The sequence below is a fragment of the Falco peregrinus genome, chromosome 7 (assembly GCF_023634155.1).
Source record: "Falco peregrinus isolate bFalPer1 chromosome 7, bFalPer1.pri, whole genome shotgun sequence".
NCBI lineage: Eukaryota > Metazoa > Chordata > Aves > Falconiformes > Falconidae > Falco > Falco peregrinus.
In genome coordinates this window covers 75819876-75835089 of record NC_073727.1, presented here as the reverse complement: position 1 = coordinate 75835089, position 15214 = coordinate 75819876, and the positions used below count along the sequence as shown (strand labels likewise).

Here is a 15214-nt window from a genome sequence, read left to right as displayed (position 1 = left end):
AGCATGTTGACCAGCCCCATTTTACATGCAACCCTCCTCTTTTACACCACTTCAGGTCTGTTTTTGTTCCTCTCCAGTTCCCTGTTTGTACACATTGCCTCATTGGTTTGTATTGTTCCACCAACACACCCCTCCTCCAGTATCCCAGACCCCCAGGTTTGCACCCATTGTAGTTGCAATACCAGGTTGGCACTCTTTGAAGTGATACCTGAAGTTTCTTGATAGCCCATTCCTTAGTGTGACTGATAAGATTAGTTTCTTGTCATTATTTCTGTTACTGTTTCTTTATCATGTGTGTGTTCTGCTTATTGCCTTCCCTTTTCCCTTATCCCATTTTGACAGGGTCCTCAATCAGCTAATCTTACTGAAATAAGCATTCCCACGCTCTGCATGCCCATACCAGTTAGTGTAACCGGCCAGATTTGGTTCTTGTTACTACCTCCCTTTGTTTATCATTTCTACCTCTGCCTGTTTTGGTTTCCCCCTTCTCTTTTATCATCCCATTTGACAAGGCTGTTGCTTAGGTAACCTTAAGGAAGCAAATGCTCTCTCCTACTACATACCCTCATAGAAAGTTTTATTTGTACAGTGTATGTGTCTTGCGTTTTTTCTCAGCTCAACTACAGACAATGGATAGGAGATGTGCTCCAGACAAGCTGGAGAATTGGACACAGATATGACTCTGAAACTCAAGATTCCAGGTTTCCAAACATTATGATTCTGGAAGTTAAGAAGAATATTATGCTCAAATACTTGTGCTCAAATACTGCTGAGCAAATGTATGCAGTGAATTAAATTTCATCACCTTGCTATTTAGTCTTTTTTACTTTTGTTAAATATAGTGAAATATAGTGCAAAAAAAACAGATTAACATTTTAACCGTGAGCCTTAAAGGTGAATAAAAGCCCTAAACAGCAACTCTGTCTTACTTTATATGAGAAGTAAATACCGTTACATTCAAAGGGCAAATTCATAAAAAGATACCCATCCAAAATCATTTGCAATTTTAGTTGTCAGGGGGTTTTTGTTTGTTTGTTTGTTTGTTTTTGTAGATGAACCATGTGCCAGCCATCACTTAAATAGAAATATTTTGCGGTCTTATTTACAATATACTACTTAGTGGAAGTGAACAAAGATAGAAAGGGTTTTTTTTAAAATATCTTTTTATTTTCTCTGAACTGTGCAAGTCACACAGTATGTCTGATGTTTTGTAGATAACAACTATACTTCTCATCAAGTCTGAAATGTATCATTATTTGGGAAAGATGAATTGTTCATAACCTTTACAGAGATTACAAGAAAGAGGAGATTTTATCTTTTTTTTTTCTATTATATGGTTGAAAAGCTGAATTAAATAGCAAATCATGATATTATAGTATTTTTGTGATGTTGTTAGGGTTTTTTATTATCACCTTTGTCACCTTAATGATACTGCTGGTTACAGAGAAAAGTTCGTCTTCAGTGTAAAGATCTCTGTAAGGTTTATGCAACTGCAGTGATATAAAAGTAAAATTTTGTCTTTCAGTTATTTTACTTTGGCCTGTTATCAGCGGTTGATAGAGAATTTAATTTTATTCTTCCAGTCACTCAAGCAGAGTCCTGTGTATGGATAGAAGAATCCTCAGCATAGACTTTATGACTGGTGATGGCACTCCAGTAGTGTGGAATATTTTTGCAAGGTCCTACACTTTCAGAAGCATGACTGTATCCTTTTTTGTTTTCAAAGCTGGTGAAAGGAATTTTGGAGAACAGTTTCTTCACTTGTATCTTGTGGAGGGAAGACCAACAGTTCGATTCAGCTGTGGAAACTCTCAGAACATTCTGACTATATCCATCAATCAATCCATTAGCAAGGGTATTCTCATCCCTATCACAATAAGGTAAGAACTTACCACTGTGTTACACTAAGAGTTTAAGTTGTATATATTGAGCTGTGAAGTGTGACTTCACTTTTTTTTGCAGTACAAAAAAAAGTTGTATTGGAAAGCAAAATTGTATGCACATTTGGAAATCTTTTTCATACAATGTCCTTGATTGAAAATACATTTTTTCACAGAGATTATTTCAGTCCTTTGGAGAACTTAGTAATCATTCAGACTCCAGACACTTACAGATACAGATGAAATTGGTTTGAGAACTGAAAAAATTAAAGCATAATGTTGGAGGTTACAAATGGATAGCTCATAATTTATGCTTATTAGTTTACACAATGAATAAATCGATTTGTCATCAGAATTCTAGTGCTAAATATAGAACTAATTTATTGTTTAAGATGCAAAATTTTAAATGGGCATGCTAACATCTCGCTAACAACAAAATTCAGGTTGGACTCCATGATCTTTAAGGTCTTTTCCAACCTAAATGATTTTGTGATTCTATGATTCTATAATCTGTCATATCTACACATGCAACTGTACTGTCAGCAGTATACAATGGTGGCTGACCAGTGCTGTCATTTTTCATTTGGTGCAAAAAATACTTCACAGAATGGTTAACTTATAATTTTGGAAAAGGTATTAGTATTATGTCTTGGTAATGGATTAACTGTTTTCCACTCATCGGATATCATATGTGTGAATTAGGAAACAGGTAAGAATGAAATAATGTAGATGTTGTGCCGGCCAGCAACAAAGGCCACGCAGCCACTCACTCACTCCCCCCCCCCCCAGTGGGATGGGAGAGAGGATCAGAAGATAAAAGAAAACTCCTGGGTTGAGATAAAGACAGTTATATAGGGAAAGCAAAAGCCACGCACTCAAGGAAAGCAAAACAAGGAATTCATTCACCACTTCCCATGGGCAGGCAGGTGTTCAGCCAGCCCCAGGAGAGCAGGGCTCCAGCACGCGTAATGGTTACTTGGAAAGACAAACACCATAATGCTGAATATCATCACCTCCCCCACTTCCTTCTTATTCCCCCATTTTATATACTCAGCATGATGTCATATGGTATGGAATACCTCTTTGACTCGTTTGGGTCATCTGTCCTGGCTGTGTCCCCTCCCAGTTTCCCGTGCCCCTCCAGCCCTTTCCTGCTGGCAGGGCCCGAGAAACTGAAAAGTCCTTGACTTAGTATAAACATCACCCAGCACCGACTAAAACCAGCCTGGTTTTAAAACATGTGCTGTCAACATTGTTCTCACACCAAAGTCAAAATGCAGAACCGCACTAGGTACTAAGAAGAAAATTAACTCTATCCCAGCTGAAACCAGGATGTTATATTAGTAACATTAAAATAATGCTAAAGTATTTAAATTTTGCTTTAAAAAAATATTTTAGAAATAATTCTGATGCCCATATAGAATTTCAAGTTACTGTGATTAAGATACTATTTAATACATAGTTAAATTATCAGAGCTAATTTCTGCACCTGAACTGTAAGCATTTGTTATGTGAGGGAACTTACTGCACAGATTATTAAATTAAAGGTAGTTGTAGCTAGGACCATTTCTGCTGTTAGAGGATGGTATAAGAAGGAGACTGCAAAAGTTACCCTGAAACATGCACATCAGAGTTCTCAAAATTACCTTCTTACTACCAAAAAAGGAAAATAACAGCATCATCTGAAGATTTTGGTATTTGTTTTCTGAGCTCTTTCTATATAGTGTAAATGTTTTGAAATTCTAAAATGCTGCCTATGTCAGGAGGTTTGACGATCTCGGTATAGATAAATTGATATGTGGAGAAGAGATTCTTTAGGGGGTTTTTTGGTTAGATTTTATGCTCACCCATAAGCCTTACCATATTTTTTTAGAAACAAACTTGGTAGAATATAAATATAAAACTTTTTTTCAATATATGGAAGGGTCTACCATTTAAGAAACTGTGTCATTTCCATCTTACATTTCTTCTCAGCCACAGGTCTGTACGTTGGTCTTATGTTCCATTTTAAACAGATTTTTTCCCTTTTGTTCTATATTAGTATTAATGTGTAGTATTAATGAAGCAAAGTCACATAGCTTACATTAAAACTGAATTACTTCTTAGCTGACAGTGTATTAATCTATTTTAGGATTTTTGTACAAATTGTAAGTGTATATAAAATTTACAAAGAAAATTCTACCCCTTTCTCTCCATATGAGTCAGCAGATAAAGAACATTTTTTGTCTTAGAGGATACTTGATAGAAATATAGAGCACAATACTAACAAACAATTCTCATTTTAAATCTCAGAGACTACTCTTGTGTGAGACATTGTTCAGCTAATTGTCTGAACTGTATTAGCTGTGGTAGCACTGTCTCTACTTCATAAGACTAAGACATTAAAATGCCGTACAGATTTGAAAGCCTAATAACATCTTAACAAATGCAGCTACATAGCATTGAAAAGATTAATACTAGTTACAGAGTTCAAGTTCACACTGACAAATAGTTGTATTTCCCCCTTTTTTACCTTAAAATTAACACCTGTATATTTATGGCTTCATTTTCCATGTTGTTACACTGAAAAGTAATGTCAGTTCAATTAACATATTACCTTAGTTTACTGGAATTTATACTGCTATCTTTAAAACTGGCATAGGTGTGATAACTTGCTAGGTGTGATTGTAGACTGGGACTGGTGTGGATTTACATGCATCTGAGTTTATGGGCTTGGCCTTCAAAATGACTAGTGATTATTCTTGTGAGTCCCTCTAAAATGTAGAGAGAACAGTATATCCTTCACCAAGCAGCAATAAAATTGTAATCCTTCAGCAATCATCCTTAACCTCTGCCAAAGAAAAAAGCAAACTTGACAAGGCATTTGTGGCCCCCCAGGATCTTGTATAATAGGCTATAAAATATGAATCCATGACAAAACTGTTGATTTGTGTTCTCTTAGTGGCTGTTGAAGATAGATAACTCTATCTGTATGTTTTACCTGCAAAATTAATGAGGTGGTTTTTTTCCTGTAATGCAGGAAAAGAGACACAGACTGGAATAAATAATAATTTTTGTTACTGTTTGAAAACACTGCAATTGAGGGACAATACTTCTGTTTAATTTGACTTTGAATAAATCTATAAGATCATATTTGATGGATGTTCCAGTTATGGATGCAACTATGGCTCCAGTGGATAAACAGTGTAATTAATGTAACCAATAACATCTATAGAAGCAGATTTTCACCTTCTCAAACTTCTTTCTAAATCCACCATGTACAGGAAGCTAAGATATCCCCATAGATTACAGCTATTACTTTCTCTTAACTATATGATTAGTTTCCTTAGATATGGCCATTTCTTTCAAACCTGATAAAGATTAAATGAGTTTTAAATGTTCCTTGTCTTTATGGTCCTTGTGAAATGACAGCTTTATAGAGAAAAACAATAAAACTCTGATTGCTTACTTTTTTTGCCTTGCTTAAAGAGACTAGAGACCTGTTTCAATGTAGTTTTATTCATTGTTTCCGTTTCTGTTTATTTTAGAACGATTTGATGGCAGGTTTTGAAAAGTGCATTTGTCTGGGCTTTTTTGTGATTTCACAACTGAGATTGTATTGATCATTTCAGTTAAAGCTTTGAGCACATACTTGAGATGTAGTTTAGATTGGTTTTATGGATTTGTTCTTTAAAGTTATTCAAAGCACATTAATTCAAACACATTTAATTCCATGTGTGGGTTCTGAAATGCATTTGCGTGATGCAGAATTTGCTGTACGTTATTTGTGGTTAAAGTGATGTGACTGTGACTGGGGCCAGGTGGTGTTTCTTCAATTCAGAAGGAAAGCAACTTTAACAAGCAAGAGACTGAGATAATCAAGACACCAGGATTATGATTTTTCTTGATAGTGGAGTGGATTTTAGCTTTTAGAGTAGGAATACTGATATTTTTTTTAGACATCTTACTCTTTTCTTCTCCAAATGATAATTTTGTAGATTATATTTACTTAAAAAATTTAGATTATCTCTTCTAGACAGTGATGGAGGACACTAGATTTTCTTTTTGGAAGATTCTAGGTGAGCATTCATTAAAATCTTGCCTGTATAGGATAGTGTCACTCATTTCCATCTTATTTACCTGCAGAATTGTCAGAATTTTGTTCTGGAATTTAATGAGCATACTGCCTATCCCCACAGAGCTTTATCATTGTATTATGTGCATTAATATTTCATGTATCTTTCAAGTGAACATACTGAATGTAGCTGTTTCCAGTTTTCTGTCACACGTTAATTAGTTGTATGGATGTAAGCATTTACTCATGGCTGAGAAGGACACCTTTAGCTGTCCATAAAAGGGTTTATTTGTTAAATAAATTATTCAGTCAATGTTGTTTTGCCAGCTCTAGCCTAGAGCATGCAGTGGTAGAGAAGCTGCTGAAGTTTATTATTATTTGGTCTTCATGCTTCAAAAACAGATGGCACCACCTGAACTGTGGAAGTCCTCAGCATGTTTTTGTACCTCCACATGGAAACTTTGGCAAGGTGTAATGCACTGAGTCAAACTGCATGATTATATTATCAGTGTCCCTGTTTTTACCTACACTTCCACTTGATCCTTTTCAACAGAAGCGACAGTTGTTTGAACTGATCTTGCAAAGTTTTTTATTGCATGTGCTTTCTGATTTTTTTAAAAAGAATATGTAAATCATCATCCATACAATCTGTTGACTCATTTTCAGTCATGGGATTTACTTATTTCATCATTCCAGAGATATGTATGTTTTCATATTTGTGCATTCTTTTAAGTCATGATTTTATTCATATGTATAGGTGCTCTGCATAGTGCACAAGTATTACTGAACATTACGTTAAATCAGTAAAACAAAAAATCACTAGTTTTCTGATGTTTTAATATTGTTTCCAACATTACCAGTTACGTAGGAATACAGGAATTTTTTGTCTGATGAACTGGACACATCTGAGCATTTCTGTAAATGTCAGTGGCTTTGTATGTGAACAGGTATATCATGTAGCCTATATTCATGATGTGTGGAGGGCATTCTGCTATCTTCAAATGCTTCTAATCTTCATACTTGCAATACTGAGTTCCAACATGATCAATTATGTGATGAATGAGAAATAGAAAGGTGTTTTGGTAGATAACTTGAGACAACTTGATGCAATAACACCATCAACTTATCACATGCCTCTTTTCAAAAATTCTTTGAAGATTAAAGTGAAAGCAGTCTGGGAGAGATATAAGAATTGTTATGCTATCATATGTATATATAAATTGATATAAAAAACATGTAAATGTGATTTTGAAATGGAATATCTTGCATACTGTATATTTTAATTTTTAAGTCTGCACATACATGAATCAGACCTATGTGGATGTTGTGTTGCATGAAAGTGGATATGCTCTAGGACATTAAGTAGATGTAATAAAAGTTGACTTAAATGTGGAGCTGCTTTTAGGACTGTATACACAACTATAGACATTTATATTTGCTGCAATTTCTACAGAAATTGCAAATCATGATAACTCAGTATAAGCCTTAGTGGGACAAAACCTAAAAATTACTTTCACAGAGATGATTTTCCACTGGAATTATCTGCAGGTGATGACAGTTTATGAGGCCTTGTAAAACCAGTACTTTTTACACTCAGTTCGCTTTGTGATGTATATCTGTTTCATAAAATAATCATTGCATTTGCCACAATAAGGTAGGAGGGCATGTGCCATGCATGCTTGTATAATGTTTGTTCTCTGAAAACTTTAATCCAAGTTCCACCAATCCAGCTGCTAAAGTAAATCACTACATCTGTTACTCACTCTCAAAAATAGTCCCATAATACATGCATTACATCAAACTAATGCATATAAATTCTTGTATATGCAATTAAAATTGGCCATTTGATGGAAAATTAGAATCAATCAGTTATTTTTTTCTGTGTGGCCTGCTAGCTGAAATAATTCAGAAAAGAGAATGAATTCTCAAGAAGAGTATAGAAAAGATTACTTTTTGGTTTTGTTTCAATTTCAATTTTTTTGCTTGTTTGAACAGAATGTTCACATGTCAACTTTCTAAAACAATTCTTTTGCTTACATTGGGCAACAGTATTCAGTATTTCATCAGTCATCTGTCAAAGCCGATAAACCAGCTGCTATGACTATTGAAGCTCATTAGGTACCGACTTGAAGAGCAGATGTTTGAATTCCTGTACCCTTCATGCTCTGGCTTAGACTAGGTCTTAAATTAACTGACCTACAGGAATATCTCAAGAACACAGAAACACAAAATCACATGATTGTTAGGTTGGCAGGGACCTCTTGAGATCCTATCAAGACTGCTGTGACTCCTGATCAAGCAGGGTCACATAGAGCAGGTAGGACCATGTGCAGTCAGGTTTTGAATATCTGAAAGAGGCTCCAGTCCCCTGCTCATCTTCGTGGCCTTTTGCTGAACTCACTCCTGTACATTCATATCTTTGTTGTACCAAGGACCCCAGAACTAACTAGATACAGCACTGCAGATGTGGTCTTACTGGTGCAGAAGAGAAGGAAAAATAATTACCTCCTTTGACCTGAAGGGCAGTCTTGCCAGTAAAGACTGAGATAAAGAAAGCCCTAAGTATCTCAGCCTTTTCAAGCCTCTTTGTCAGCAGATCCCTTCCCCATTCAGCAGTGAGCCCACATCTTCCTAAGTCTTCCTTTTGCTACTGATGTTCTTGTAGAATCCTTTCTTATTGCCCTGCATGTCATTTGCTGTAGTCAAGTACAGGTCAGCCTTAGGTTTCATGGCCCTACCCCTGCAAGATCAAACAGCAATTCCCACAAACAGCAGCCCTAGGGAGCACTAGTGACCAGGGGTGCTGCAACCAGGATGGGCTGACAGGGCATGGTGCGTCAGCCAGGGCATGGAACGGCAGTTTGTGCAGCAGTTGGCACAGGAGGGCACACAGGGAGGGCACCTCTTTGAAGAAGAGACATTCCACTGGCCAAATGGAAAGACTCAAGTCCAGAGTCATAACCCAGCAACTGGGTACTAGTCAGTGGTGATCTATCTGCACAGGTCAGGGGCACTCATCCTACCTGATCCTCAGGGCAGAATGATGGGCACTTGTCTGAGAGCAAAGGCTGCAGCTCCTGCTGGGGAGTCTGCACCATCTACCCCAGGGGTGGCCAATGACTCCACTCAGATGGAGCTGCTGAAGGGAGAGGCTGCAGTGCAGACTTCAGACTGCAGGAAGCACCCAGACCTTTCTTCTGGGGCAGGGACAGGCAGCAGACCTGCCTGCAAAAGCTGCGCCCATGTAAAGGACCTCCTGCAGCAGGTGGCTGAGCTGCAGGAGGTGGTGGGAAGGCTGTGTAACATCAAGGAGGCTGAGAAGAAGTTAGCTGGTTCCAAGTGCAGTTTGCAGTGAACCCACAGTCCATCGTTAAACAGCCAAAAACTCCCCCACCAGCATATGCAGAAGGGAGAGGGGGCAGTAATGCAGAAGAATGGAAGCTTGCGGTGGCAAAGACCAGCAGAAGGAAGAGACTTCCCCCACAGCCTGAGGTGGGTGCCCTTGCAAAGAGGAAGGACCCATCACACCACGAGATTTTGGAGCTGAGTAAGGCAGCATGATCTACTCCTCATATAACAACCAGCACCTACCAGTTTGATGCAAGTGCCAACAATAGATGCCAAGAGCGTGGAGAGGGAACACGGGTCAGCAGGAGAACACCTGAAGAGCAGCACAAAGGCATTACGGCCACTTGAGCCAGTAAGTCAGTCACTCTTCCCCAAGCCTGTGGTGTTGCATGGGGTTGTTGTCATCCAGGTGCAGGACCCTGCACATCTTGTTGAATTTCACACAGCCGGCCTTGGCCCATCAGTCCATCCTCTTCAGATCCTTCTGCAGAGCCTTCCTGTCCTCAAGCAAATCAACACTCCCAACTTGGGGGCATCTGCCGACTTACTGAGGGTGCATTCAATCCCCTCATCCAGAAGGCTGATAAAGATATTAACCAGAACTGGCCCCAGTACTGCGCCCTAGGGAATACCACTTGTGACCAGATGCCAACTGGGTTCAACTCCATTCACACAATCTTTAGGCTGGCCATCCAGCCAATTTTTTACCCAGTGAAGAGGACACTTGTCCAAGCCATGAGCAGACAGTTTCTCTGGGAGAATGCTGTGGGAAACAGTGTCAAAGGCTGTACTAAAGTCCAGGTAAAGAATATCCAGAGCCTTTCTCTCATCCACTAGTAGTAGTTCTATGGTAAATGCTTGCAGACTGCTGTCTCACTAGTTCGGTGCAGTAAATACTGACTTAAGAACTCTCTTCTTTCACCTTCTTTTCTTTAATGCCAATAACCTCAACATAGGTAACTCACTGAGCTTTTTATGGCAGCTGTGCTAAGGGGAGGGCAGAAATTTCATGTGCTTTGGCCATGATTTTTTTCTTCTTTTCCCTTGAACAATGTGATTTTTAAGAGTGCAATTATGATTTTATTTTGATTTTTATAATTTCTAGCTGGGTCGATTTATGCTCATATGAAACTGATTAACTGATTTTGGATGGTTTATTCCAAACTAGCTCAGCACAGACCAGTTCCTAGTGTATGAAGCCACAATACTTTCATCTTCCCATTCATAGTATCGCAGATAAAAGAGCTATGTCACTATAGAAGTGACATGTGCTGTGTTTTCTTATTTGCAAGTTAGGGAGCTGCTTTAGTTGTCATCTGAGTACCTGCAAGGTACTGGTGGAAAACAATGCATTAAAGAAGGTTTAATCACTTCTGTTGCTAGGTGTGAATTTCCTTCAGTCTTCTTCAGATACATTCATATCAATATAAATTTTGAGATGTGAACTGTAGCAACAGTTCAGTAATAATCATTAGCATAGTACAGTGCTGTCAGCTGCCTTTCCTGACGTGGCAGGCATCCAGACCTCACAGTTGGGGTGATCGGCACCCTTCATCATACTGAACTGGACTTTGAGTCACAGATTGAATACTATGACCTACCTGAAACCACAGGGGCAACGTAAGAAAGCAAAGTGTATTTACCATTTTTCAAAGATAAAGGTATTGAAAAAATATGAGGCTGTTGATTATTTATGTTTTTTAAGAAATATTCTAACGAGTCATATTCACTCCATCTAAACTTACCTGCTTTCAATTTAGGTATCTAGTCTAAAGGACTTGGTCTGTATAACTGTGTGGATGTATGGCAAAAATTGAAAATTCATACAGTACTCAGGCTATTATTGTTCACTAGGCTTTTTGCCATTCAGGTAAAAGTTGGCAGCTTTCTTTAGATTACCTACATCCATTGAAATAGAGGTCAGTGTTAAATGGTGAACATTCTCAAAAGATAAAAGAATGGGCTTGCAAAAGAAAATTTCTTTCTCACAATATTTTTCCCCATTAATAACCTCTTGTTTCTGTTGCAATTGCTGCAACTTCAAATCCGTTTGAAAGTTCAAGGTTCTGATGTTGTGAGCCTTAATTATAAAAGGAATACATTTTATAAATTGCTTTAGTACCGTAAAAAATAATAGTGTAAACAGGGACCAAGTTATCTGAATTTTAAATTTCTTTTTCTTAAGTCCTGTTTGTATAGTGCACCTTCTAATCTCCTGTTGAACACAGAATTCAAAAAATTAGATTTTGTTGGTAATTTTATGTAATCAAATTTTATCAAATCTGTCATTCTGTTAAATCAAATTCTGTCTGGGGGCTAATGCTGACTTTTAACTCAAAACGGTGCTCTGAACTTGAGCTTGAAATTGATGTAGTAAATTCTTGATGCCCTTCAGTGTCCTGAAAAAAAGAGGGCATAATTTAGCATCTATTCCTCAATGTATCATCCACCAGAATTTAAACTTTTACTTGATAGAATAGGAGATACTACAGGTGACTGTATTCCCTATAAGCAACAAGGATAGTTTTTATTTTTACCTATATTGTGTTTTGTTTTAAGAATCATAGAATCTATAATTCTATATTGTTATCTGTTTTAAGAATGTAACATGCTTCATTTGTATTACCAATGCTGCTAGAGGGTATTTATAATCATAAGCATGTTCAAGTTGACATAATAAAGCAAAATCGGGTAATGCACAAAAATCACAGTAACTTTTGCAGTAGTTTATTTTGGATTGCATTTACCGTTGTAGGAAGAACGAACTCATCCTAAAAGAAGACTGGTAAATCCTGTCTCGTTTAGAGACTTTTAGTGTAACAACATATCATTTGATGATCAGCACAAGAAATAAATTCTACCAATCTGTGGTTTTGCTTGCACAAGTGTAGTACCCTACGAATAGATTTATTTTTAGTGTACATATATACATATTTTAATGTGAATAAAGACTGTTGTGAACTCCTTTCTTGAAGCCTGTGACAGCTGATGAACTTTGACTTCAATAAAATTGTTCCACTTCCTAAACAACATTCATATTGAAAATAGAGATATATTTTTGTTTCTCATTTTGCAATGTTATTTTGTTTGCCTGCAGGCATAACTGTCTCATAACTACATAAAACAATTATTCATTCACCACAAAGAATTGAAGCTTTAACTATTTACTAATGTACAAGACACACAAAGAAACATTTGGTGATGGTGAGCAAAAAAAAGAAGTGCTTCTGAAGCCGTTTCTGTCTTGTCAGTGGTCATTTTGACATGAGTCGAGTCAAGCTTTGTATTTTATCTACTGCCTGTCCCAGTGAGAGTACCTGTATAGCCTAGTGGTAGAATGGAAGTTTTTTTCAGTCTTTCCAGTGGTTAAGCTACATTCCTGGACAATAATTTTGTTACGTTTCCACCATTCTCCATCTCTAAAATAGAAGAGCATCCTTGAAAATAATAATGAAGGTTGATATTCTCAGTTTTGACCAATATTTTTATTATGTTCTTTTTTCCTCAGATAAGTCAAACATTTCAGTAATATCCCTCATACCCTGAAATTCATTGCTGTCAATTATTGATTTTAAAGAAATACCATGTAGTTCAACACATGTTTTCTTTGTGTTATTCCTAGTAGAATTGAAATGGTAAAATGAACAGGACTAATGAAGGATACTTACAAACTTTGTTACATGAATATTCACATGTTTAACAGGATGAGATGTTTAATTACCATGGTAATCTGTAAGGTATGTTTAGTATTTCATTGCTATGCATATTACAAATATGTTGGTAAGTAGATATGTGAACAGCTTGTTGTTTTTCATGCTATAACCTTCACAAAGCATGAGTAAACTATTGTATAATTTAGAACATTCTAACACCTTCCAGTTTAGCAGTCCCTCTTATCAAAAGTGGCATAAATTTTCAGAATCAAGAATAACCAGACTATCTCATCTTCCAGAGAAAACTCTAGGATTAATAATCACATTAAAGAAACAGTTTCAATGCACCATTGAAAAGCATAATAATTATTTATTACTTTCTTAGTGACTGATGTTGCTAATAGCAGTTACGTGATTCTACTGAAGCTTTATGTCACAGTTTACTGGGTCTTCTAAAGACAATAAGCTGCGAATTCACCAGAATTAAGGTGTACATTATAAATGGTAATGAATGCACATTTCATTACCTTTTATTTTTAGATTTGGCTTTGTGCTATAACTTTAAAATTCCAAGTTTCAAAGCACCTCTGTGTTTCTGCAAAGAAAATAGCAAGATTAAAGTTCTAATAGTCTGTATAACCCAATTCCCATTTTCTGGATACATGTGCTTTGAAAATGTTATGATTTGCCTTTCAACTATGTTACAGCTAAAGCATTTGTAAGTGTTTCTTTTATCATGGAAATTCTAAACTGCATTTAACCTAAATTTCCAAAATGTTGCTAAGCTCTTTAAAGCTCTCCCTTCATGTATTAAAGGAGACTCTGCTTTAATGGTGCATACTGATCCTTTCAAGTGTGCTATAGTCCTTTTTTACTGTGTGCTGCATAAAGCATTGTATTCCAAGTACTGTTAATGTGATTGCTTACTCACTGCAGTTTCTCTAGATAGCTCCATGACCTCATGTGATTCGCTTTTTTGTCTTCTTGTGGATGAGTAAGACTGTGTGAAACAGATAGTAAAGGTTTCAGAATACTTGGCTGTTCCCTCTGTTCCAGGGAAGAAGCAGGATGCAAACCCCTTCTGATCTGCTTGGAAGGGAGAACAGTTCTTTCATATAACATGATAGTACAAAGTGATTTCAGTACTACTGAAGTGACACTAGGTATTCTACATGAAACAATGCACATATCTGACTTGAAAGAAAAAGTAGTCACTGAATTACAGAGGGAATAATGAACTGCTAAAATTCAAGATAATTAGTATATTACAAATATTTTTTTCAATGTTGTTCAATATTTTGACAGTTTCAGTATTTATTTATTTCGAAAGTATATAGAATTCTGTAAAATTCATTGGCTCATTATCTGGTCACCCAGTGCTTCACACAAAGGACTTTTGAGACAACTGGTGACTGTTAGTTTGGCACAGTACATGCAACTACAGCAATAGAGTATATTGCCAAATATTTTATGAAGGTGCTATGTTGTCTTCTTTCTAAGTGAGATGATAGTAACACTATTTTATTTGTGAGTTGTGAAGAGCTAAACAAACAAACGAGAAAATCTGTGAAAGCAAAGCAATTTTTAAAATTCTCTTCCTCAAGCCTTTTGTTGCCTAAGTGGGAAATCAGTATAGAAATAAAACTGGTTCAGTCTGCTTGTAACAGTTTGCAATTCTCTACAGGTTTGCTTTAACTGAAAACAATAGGAAGAGCTGTTTACTCTGTAAATACTGAAAATTGGTACAAATTAATAAACAGTAGGCAGCTAGCCTTTGCATGAGCATCCAAAAAAAGGAATGGTGAAGGGAAGGGGAAGAAAATGTATCTTGTGACAAGCCAGTTTCGCTCTCTGATACACCTCATGGGCATCAGTAATTGCAGAAGAATCAGAGGGCAGGTCACCCCAAACAAGGAAGCAGGCAGTGAAGCCACGCGGTCCTGACTGCTGCAGGGTTAGCTGGATTTTCTCCATTCTGCTGAGGAGAAGGGAGCAGTTCTTTTTGGTCTAGGTGATCAGCTCCTAGATCAGCAGCAAACTTCCTATGTGGTTTTAAAGAGTTTGGTTAATATTAGCCTGTTACTTAGTTTGCACACCTCTAAAGTGGAAGTAAGTACTTGTCTATCTCAGAAAGATGTTCAAAAGATTAAATGACTGAGACCAAGTTAAGTATTTTGTACTATACTCGGTCCAACCCTGTAACCCAAAATCATCACAGGACCACATGTATAATAACTTGGGATCTCTGTTTCATAGAGTTCATTGAAAAACTTTTTATC

The 15214-nt window shown here is 36.9% G+C and overlaps 1 protein-coding gene across 1 annotated transcript in view; it reads left to right on the top strand.

Annotated features, from left to right (window-relative positions):
* The window catches only part of EYS (eyes shut homolog), an 871402-nt gene that overhangs the window by 700463 nt on the left and 155725 nt on the right, over positions 1-15214 (top strand). The window contains exon 38 of the mRNA XM_027787807.2: positions 1727-1880. Coding sequence (XP_027643608.2) covers positions 1727-1880 — 154 coding nt within the window. The remainder of the gene's footprint in view (positions 1-1726; positions 1881-15214) is intronic.